Raw genomic sequence first — 9,657 nt, 5'->3', positions numbered from 1 at the left:
GTGATGGAGGGCGCTGTATAAAGAATCCCCTTCCCCCAGGTCCTGCCATGTATAACTGTATCCTCATCCTCAGCATGTACTATTGTAGAGAAGGAGCTGTCGTCCACTGCCCATCATTCATTCTCGTAGACCAGAGACTACTTTGGTTTGTGGTCTGCTAGGTGCTGGGACCTCAGCCTAGGTGGTGAGAGGCAGAGTATATTTCCTCCTGATAACTAAACCTAGAAGTGAAGGAGCTGAGAGAAGTATCTTATCTATAGACAGATCTACAGGAGGCCATGTATTCAGTCACTGTGTGCTTGTGTCACCACAGATGGATCCAGGAGGAAAAATCCACCAGAGAGATGTCCCCGTCCTCTGTATTCCCAGGACTGTCCAGAGGAGAAGGTCCCAGAGAACCCTCAGGTAGATGGAGCTGAGCCCTATACACATCTATATAGGGGGGTCCTGCAGTCATAGAGGGATCATAGATTGTGGGGGTCTCTTATGTGGATCTGTTAGATTTCCCACCTGTCTGCTGTATTGTACTGAACTGTTACAGATGACAAATCAGGGGGAAGATCTGACTGATATTAAAGTGGAGGATGAAGAAGAGAGGATGATGGGCGATCTCCCATGTAAGAGTGAGGAGGAGGAGGACATTCCAGGAGATGTCACCACAGGTATGGAATCATGAATGGAGAAAGTGACTTCAGATTCTGTCCTTGGTGCCTTTAGGGCAGGAGGAGATTCTGATGATTGGAGATGTCCCCATCACATCATGAAGTGTTCCCCTTGTCTAGCTGACGGTGATCTCTGATCAGATTCTTCTCCGATCCCGGCTGTTCCTGCAGGACATGACGGTCAGTCACATCCACACACCCACTGGGGAATACGCATCTTTTGGTCTGTGCTATCATAATGAACTACATATACCTCACTGTGCAGGAAAGGGTTAAGCATCATTTTGAGATAGTAAAGAGATATTAATACATTTTCCCCTCATTTTGATCATTTCCTATGTGATAGTTAGAGGGGTTTTACAATAAAAAAGGAAATTACTTTCAAACTGTCCTCGTAAGACAAGTGATTTACTAAATACTCTCCCCTTTCACTTTGGGCTGTGACTCTTCTTTCTAAGCTGGGGTCACGTGATGGGAAGGTTCTGGCTTTCAACGCTGCGGCAAGACGTCTTGTCTGCCAACCATGTGACTTCCCCTCTGTTGCCCCGCCCTCTTAGACAGAATGTGACAATTATATCTTTACACTCCCTTTATGAGAGCACCTCAAAGATCATGCCCTCATATCAGTATGTTAATAGAAAAATAAAAACTTGCTGTGGGGCCCAGTCAGTTCTAGTTACACCGCCACTCTAGTTTGCACCGTACTCTAGCGCTTGAGAGAGAACAGACTCTACTGTGTCTTTGAAACAAGTTCTCTACCTTTCCTGGGTTAAACTATATCAGACTGTGGCATAGAGATTGATCCCCAAAGCTGGCTTCTGTTTTGGATTGGCCACGTCCTACTGGGGTGCATGCCATCCAGTGATTCCTGGGTATCACCAACCATAACCGACAATTTATTACCTGCAAGGAGATTAATGCAAAATTATAGACTCCTGATGCCGAGTCTGCCTTTAAATCCTTTAAGCAGTTTTTCCATTTCCTCCACCATGACGGCTACACATGAGATTGACCCGTTGACCTCTATAGGGGCAGGAACACAGAGTTTGAAAGGCCACCACCCACTCTCACCTTCGGTGTTTCCTATCCCTATGGAGCACCTCACAGAGAGACCTTCCGGGGGGGGGGGGGGGGTGTGAAGATTTTATGGCAATTTTATTTTTCGGATACCTTAAAGTAGAGAGGGTTACTTCTTGTCCTCCTTCCCTTCTGCCCTCCTGCGGTTGCTACTAAAGCTGGGCAGAGGACATATACGGGAGTAGACTCTCGTCCCTGAACAGCGGGGGCCTGTTTTCACTCCATAACACAAGGTCTCCCTTCCCTTCTGTGAGGAAGCAGACCGGAATAGAAAGAGCACGCTGCACGCCGTCCTGCTCATATGCGCCGCAGTCTACTCTCTGTTCCCGGAGGGGGCGGAGCCTAGGATCACATGGAGAGCACGCGCGTGCACACTGATGACGTCCAACGCCGCGCTGGGTGAAAACGAGGCAGTAAATTCAACCTGCCGCTGCCTCCACTGTGTTTCCCGCTCCGGTGAGATGTCGGCTCCTGATGCCCCTGCAAGCCAAATGGATACTGGAGACCCACCCTCGGCTACTCCTATCGTGAGTTCCCCTGTGGGGAAAATATCTGTGACCTTGCATATTTCATCTCTGATACCTGGTTGCTCCTCTCTTTATAGGGAGTGATAGAGCCCAAAGTTAAATCCAAATACACAAGATGTGCAACTTGTACAAAAAGACTCCCTGAAAATCACAAAAAGAAGTTCTGCCAGTCTTGCATTAATGAGCTTGTAAAGGAAGAGCAACCATCTATCCTCATGGAGGTTAAATCTATGATTCAAAGTGAAATAAAATCCTCTTTGGCCTCTCTCAAGTCTGTCCCTCCTATGCCTCCTGCCAAAAAATCCTAAATATCGGTACCATCCTCCTCTGATGCAGAGGACATGGACGAGGAGGCTTCCACCTCTAGACAAAATATGGAAGATGATGTATTGTCAGAGGGGGAAATTGTGGACGACGAAAATAAATATAACTTTTCTTCTCAGGATATTGAGGAGTTACTATGGGCATTGAAAATGTTTAAAAGCCCCGATCAGTTCAGGATGAGATGTTTGGGGGACTTTCCAAAGACTTTCCTGTAAACGAAAATATTGCCTTCTACCATGTTCCCATCCATTAAAAGTCACAGATACCTCAGATTCGCATTGAAAGACGAAGAGGGCATAGTCAATCATTTTCAGTTCACTGCCCTACCATTCGGTATATCATCCGCCCCAAGGGTGTTCACAAAGCTGGTAATAGAAATGATTTCTCCTCTCAGACTACAGGGCTTAAACATTTTTCCCTATTTAGACGACTTCCTCATAGTAGGAAATTCAGAGCTGGAAACGTCCAGACAGACCAATTACATGATACAGAAAATCTCAGAATTGGGCTGGTTGCTAAATGTGAAAAAATCTTGCCTAGTACCAGCGACAAAAATGAAGTTCTTAGGGGTAATGCTTGATTCAATTACCCAGACTTCATCTCTCCCACAGGAAAAGTTGGAATCTTTCAGGGAGAGAATGAGAAACTTCCAGTCTCAGGAACAGTGCTCTATCTGAGGGGCCATGAGCATCCTGGGAATGATGACATCATGCATTACAGCGGTAGCATGGTGTCAGGTTCACACCAGGATAACACAAACCTAGATTCTCGGGAAATGGGACAGATCACAGTCCTCACTAGACAAAAAGATAAACGTCCCTTACCACATAAAGTCAGATTTGAACTGGTGGAAGGAAAGGGAAAATCTGTCAAGAGGTGTAGCCTGGCTAACTGTTCCAGAAATTCAAATTATGACAGACGCAAGTGGCATCGGATGGGGGGCAAAAGTGGCCTCCTCAAGCTGGCAGGGCAAGTGGTCAGACAAAGTAAAAAGCAGATCATCAAACTACAGAAAACTGCGAGTGGTCTGGGAAACCCTAAAAGTATCTCAAGACATGTGATTTTTGAGATCTTTCTACACCTTGATTGGAGTCTACCTGTGCTAAATTCAGTTGATTAGTCATGATTTGGAAAGACGCACTCCTGTCTGTATAAGGTCTCACAGCTGACAATACATATCAGAGCAAAATCCAAGCCATGAGGAACAAAGTGGCTAGAGAACTCAGAGACAGGATTGTGTGAGGCAAAGATCTGGAGAAGGGTACAAAAACATTTCTGCTGCACTGAATGTCCCAAGAGTACAGTGGGCTCCATAATTCTTAAATGGAAGAAGTATGGAACAACCAGGACTACTTCTAGAGCTGGCCGCCCTACCAAACAAAATAATCGAGGGAGAAGGGCCTAGGTAAGAAAAATGACAAAGACCCAATGGTCACTCTTGCTGAGCTCCAAAGAAACTTCCAGAAAGTCAACCATTACTGCAGCATCCACCAATCTTTCCTTTATGGCACAGTGGCCAGAAAGAAGCCTCTGCTCAGTTAAAGACACATGAAAGATGCCTAAGTTTGCAAAAAAGCATCTAAAGGACTCTCAAACTGTAAGAAACAAGACTCTCCGCTCTGATAAAACCAAGATTGAACTTTTTGGCCTCAATTGTATCATGTCTGGAGGAAACCTAGCCCTGCTCATCACCTGCCCAATACTACCAGTGAAGCGTGGTGACATCATCTTGCTCTGGGGTTGTTTTTTAGCTGCTGGAACTGGGAAACTGCTCAGGGTTGAAGGAAAGCTGGATGGAGAAAAGTACAGAGGTTTTCTTAATAAAAACCTGATCCAGAGTGCTTTGATCCTCAGATTAGGCCAAAAATTTAACATGCAACAAGACAATGACCCTAAGCACACAGCCAAGACAACACAGAAGTGGCTTAGGGACAGCTCTGTGAAAGTCCTCAAGTAGTCCAGGCGAAGCCCTAACTTGAGCCCAATTGAAATTTTCTGGAGAGAGTCTGAAAATGTCTGTCCACGGTTGGTCACCATCCAACCTGAATGGCAGAAAATCCCCAAATACAGGTGTACAGATCATGCAGTACACAAGAACTCTGGAATCACTGCCAAAGCGGCTTCAACTGAGTCCTGAGTAAAGCGTCTGAATACTTAACGCTAATGCAAGATTAAAATTTTTCATTTCTCAATACATTTATAAAGGTTTTGAACATCTCTTTACTTTCTCATTATCGGGTATTGAGTGCAGAATGATGGGAAAAACTTTTTTTTGTATTTTAGCAAAAGCCTGCAACATAACAAAATGTGAAAAAGTGAAAGGGTCTGAAGATTTTCTGAGTCTGTGCATGCACAAACACACACAAAAGGCAAATACACACAGACACTACTATTTGTTATTGTCATTATATTTCACTAGTTACCTCAGTGAGATGTAGAGAAGTGCTACGGTGCTATGTCTATATATACAGAATAAGAGCAGATATATAACGGTACACACATATAGAGACACACCTGACTATACACAATAATAATATGTAGAGCTCAGTAAAATAATCATAGCACATGTGATCAATTATAACCTATCCAATCACATATAAATATATAATTTTAGATATAACATGTAAAAGAGATAAATACTGACTCTGCATAAAACATCTACAGGGAGATGGTATCAATGGTCAAAAAAAAACCATAATAATGCCTGAAATGGGAGAGCACAATCTGTTATTAGATAATAATAATTACCATGCCAACCGCGATGCGATTAACCCCACAAAATATAATCAGGTTACCTCTAAAATGCATTGAAGCCTAGTAGTCATATGATAAGTCCCATTGGTCAAGTCAAAAAGACAATGCGATAACCCTGGACATGGTGCACAACTGAGTGGTTTGGGTGCAACCCCCTCAATATGCGTTTCATCCTCTGGCTTTGCATGCAGTTTTTGGTGCATTTTTTTTTTTTTTAAACTAAAGCAGAATGAATACGTTTTACTTCCTGTTCCTGCTGGATCTACTTAGGAATGTAATAAGTTTGTCTAATCCGTGATTTGAAAAAAAAACCCCCACTAATTACAACTTTTATCTTCACAGAAAATCCCAGTAAAAATTGTAAGGGAAACTTCATGTTATCACTAAATTACAAAGAAGAAGCAGAAAATATGCATCGTTCTTCAAAAGAAACCCTCATTACCCTTAATGTACATCCAGGACTTTACAATACAGATCTATCATTTAATCCCCCTAAACTTGAGGACCCTTCTGCCGGCCAATCACAGATTGTTACCGCAAGTACAAATCAGAAAGGGGGTGAAAGGTTTCAGTGTGATAAAGAGTTCACAAAAAGAGCAGTTTTTTCTGCAAATGGAAGAATTCACACAGGAGAGAAGTCATATTCATGTGCAGAATGTGGGAATTGCTTTAAATATAAATCACATCTTGTTAGACACAAGAGAAGTCACACAGGAGAGAAGCCATATTCCTGTTCAGAATGTGGTCAGTGCTTTAGAAATAAATCATATCTTGTTATACATCAAAGAAGTCATACAGGAGAGAAGCCATATACATGTTCAGAATGTGGGAACTGTTTTATAAGTAAACAAGATCTTGTTAAACATGAGAGAATCCACACAGGAGAAAAGCCATATTCATGCTCGCAATGTGGGAAAAGTTTTTCACAAAAATCATATCTTGTTATACATGAGAGACGTCACACAGGAGAGAAACCATACTCATGTTCTGAATGTGGGAAATGTTTTACACAAAAATCTAATCTTGTTGCACATGAGAGAAGTCACACAGGAGAGAAGCCATATTCATGCTCGCATTGTGGGAGGTGTTTTACGGTTAAATCAAGTCTTGTTAAACATGAGAGAAGTCACTCAGGAGAGAGGCCGTATTCATGTTCAGAGTGTGGGAAATGTTTTACAGATAAATCAAACCTTGTTACACATCAGAGAATTCACACCGGAAAGAAGCCATATTCATGTTTAGAATGTGGAAAGTGCTTTTCAGATCAATCACATCTTGGTAGACATAAGAGAATTCACACAGAAAAGAAGCCATAATCATGTTTAGAATGTGAGAAACTTTTTATTACTCATTCCATATTTAAAGGGGTTGTCCCGGGACTCCCATAAAAATAAAAATGTCCAGAATCAGCCTTAACACTCATAAGAACTGTAAAAGAGGATTGCTATAAAACTTTTAGCTCCTATGGGTCCCTGTGACAGCTTTCTGCCATTTGTTTACACTGGTCACTGGTATACACTGTGTAGCTGCCCTCTCACAGACCTCAGCCCCTCAACATCACTCTGTAACCTCCCTTCTGTCTCTCTGCTGCAAGGGACAGAGGAGCTTACAATCAGCTCAGTATAAGCCCCATTACACAGTGCCTGCAGTGTTCTTATCTCCTCCAGTTCTCTTTGCATCCTCCCCCTCCCTCCTCGTATCTGCTCCAGCTCATCACTGTCCTCTCTCCCCTTTCCACATATAAGCTGTCACTAGCTCCTCTTTCCCCTGCCCAGTGCCTACAGAGCTGGGCAATGGTAGTGCCGGGCTGGGCAGGGGAGAGAGGCACTGACAATACACAGAGCTAAGAAGTGATGTGGAGGAGCGTGGCCAGAGGCTGTGCAAACAGAAGGAGATGAGGAGAGGGGAGGTCAATTCTATAGGGCTGTGCTACAGAGGAGGGAGAGAGAGCACCGGACTGTAGAGGTGATGTCAGCAAGGAAAACAACAAGATGTCATGACTGCTCTGTAAAGAAGCTAAAGGGAGCAGAATAGATAATAAAACTGTATTAGAGATTTGCTGCTCTGGCCATGCAAGTTTAGGGGGCATAAAAGTCTAATCCCGGAAAACCGCTTTAAGGATCATCAGAGAAGTCACACAGGAGAGAAGGCGTTTTGATATAGTGTCACAGTGCAGCATTGTGATTTTTATAATAAAAATGCTTTCCAGCACAACTTCTTTATTCAATCCATTTAATGGAGGTTAGATGGCACCTCAATGCAGGGTTTTGTGGATGTCAAAAGATGGTTCCCAAGCCAAAATCAATAAATAAAGACTCCTGTATTCCACTGTGTTGCTCAACGTATCGTGTTAATTGATTACAGTGGGTTTTTATACAATGGTATTTATATAAATGTTTTCGGCCACACTGCTTTCATTTCAGAAGTACTGAAATACATACAGACAAAAGGACAATTAAATATAGGCAATTATAACAGTGATGTGTGAAAAGACATAAATTACTCTTACCGGTAATTGGATTTTCCTTTAGCCTCCACAACGGCACTACCTGGAGCTTGGCCCGACTTCTCAGGGACAGGAAACAATAGCGAGATCAGCCAATAAAGGGCCCCCTCCCTCTTACCTCTCCAGTTATTAACCTAGGACTCAGAATAGGCATGAAACAAGGAGCAATTTAATAAGGTATGAACATAAAAAACAGAGGTAATATCACTTGAACTAAGGTTTTCAAACTCAATAGTGTGCAGTGAAAAAAAGGCAACGGCTCATAATATGTAACAAAAAGGTGTATATATATATATATATATATATATTTTTTTTTTTTTTTTTTTTTTGGGGTGGGAATCCCGTGCCGTTGTGGAGGCTAAAGGAAAATCCAATTACCGGTAAGAGTAATTTATGTCTTTTCCCCACGCCTCCACAACGGCACTACCTGGAGGAATAACATAGGAGACATGACTTAGGGTGGGACCACCGCATATGACCCTGCGGCCAAAAGACAAGTCTCTATTGGTAGCTTGTAATGCTTAAAAAAGGTACAGGGGTTGGACCATGTGGCTGCTCGACAGATATCTTCCAATGAAGCTGAATAACCCTCAGCCCAGGATGCTGACAATGCTCTGGTGGAATGAGCTTTCAGTGAAGAAGGTGGAGCAATCCCCTCAGTCTCATAGGCCAAAGTAATGCAGGCCTTTATCCATCTGGAGATGGAGGTCTTGCTGGCTGCTTCGCCTCGATAAAGCCCCAGATACTGTATTAGCAACTGGTTTGACTTTCTCAGATTCTTGGTTGCTTCTAAGTACTGTAGAACGCACCTTCTAACATCTAGGTTATGGAACAACTTTTCCTTATCCGATGTTGCCTGGGAACAAAAGGAAGGTAGAGTGACTTCCTGCTGATAGTGGAACCTGGACACTACCTTGGGAAGGAATTCAGGAGCATGCTTTAATATAATTCTATCTTCTAAAATCGTAAGATAGGGAGGTACAATAGAGAGAGCCTGGATTTCTCCTATTCTTCTTGCCGTGGTGATAGCTAATAAGAATACTGTTTTGAGTGTTAATGTTCTCAAGGAGATCTCTCCGAGGGGTTCAAAAGGCGGATGCTAGGACCAGATTTAGGTCCCAAGGAGGGACAGAAGATCTAAGCCTAGGGCGAATTCTACTTGCCCCTTTAAGGAATCTTTTGACTACATTTTAATCTGAGAGCTTTATATCTAAAAAAGCGCTTAAAGCCGCTACTTGGACTCGTATGGTACTTACAGATAGACCTTTATCAAGTCCTGCCTGAAGGAAGTCCAGGATTAGGGTCACCTCTGGTTTCTTGGAGGGATCCCACCTGCCGTCCCCAAAACGTAAAAAGGACCCCCAGGCTCTCAGGTATATTTTTGACGTGACTGGTTTTCTACTCTGTAATAGAGTGGAGATTACCGCTTCTGAGAAACCTTTTTCTCTTAAGATGTGTTTTTCAGTTTCCAAACCGTCAAGTGAAGCTGGTTGACACTGGGATGCCTTACTGGTCCCTGGAGAAGTAGATCTGGTCGGGGCGGCAGCATCCAGTATTCTTCCCCTGCTAGGTTTTTCAGTTTTAGAAACCATGTTCTCCTGGGCCAGAAGGGTGTGATTAGGAGAATCTGCGCTTTCTCTTCCAGGATTTTGGAAATGACCATCGGTATTAGAGGAAAAGGCGGGAACGCATAAAGAAGTTCCTGAGGCCAGGGCGATGACAGGGCGTCCACTCTTAGAGCCCGGTCTCAAGAGGATAGGGGAAAAAAAGCCGGCTACTTGCCTGTTTTTCCTTGTGGCAAATAGGT

The 9,657-nt window shown here is 43.2% G+C and overlaps 1 protein-coding gene across 1 annotated transcript in view; it reads left to right on the top strand.

Annotated features, from left to right (window-relative positions):
- The first annotated feature begins 349 nt into the window (after nt 1-349).
- LOC120991140 (zinc finger protein OZF-like) overlaps nt 350-9,657 on the top strand; it is a 47,155-nt gene continuing 37,847 nt past the window's right edge. The window contains exons 1-3 of the mRNA XM_040420046.1: nt 350-405; nt 542-662; nt 5,687-6,628. Of these exons, the coding sequence (XP_040275980.1) occupies nt 542-662; nt 5,687-6,628 (1,063 nt within the window). The 5' untranslated portion in view covers nt 350-405. The remainder of the gene's footprint in view (nt 406-541; nt 663-5,686; nt 6,629-9,657) is intronic.

This window comes from Bufo bufo, chromosome 2 (genome assembly GCF_905171765.1).
Source record: "Bufo bufo chromosome 2, aBufBuf1.1, whole genome shotgun sequence".
Taxonomy (NCBI): Eukaryota; Metazoa; Chordata; class Amphibia; order Anura; family Bufonidae; genus Bufo; species Bufo bufo.
The sequence above is the reverse complement of the archived record's forward strand: the minus strand, read 5'-3'. Positions and strand labels throughout refer to the sequence as shown.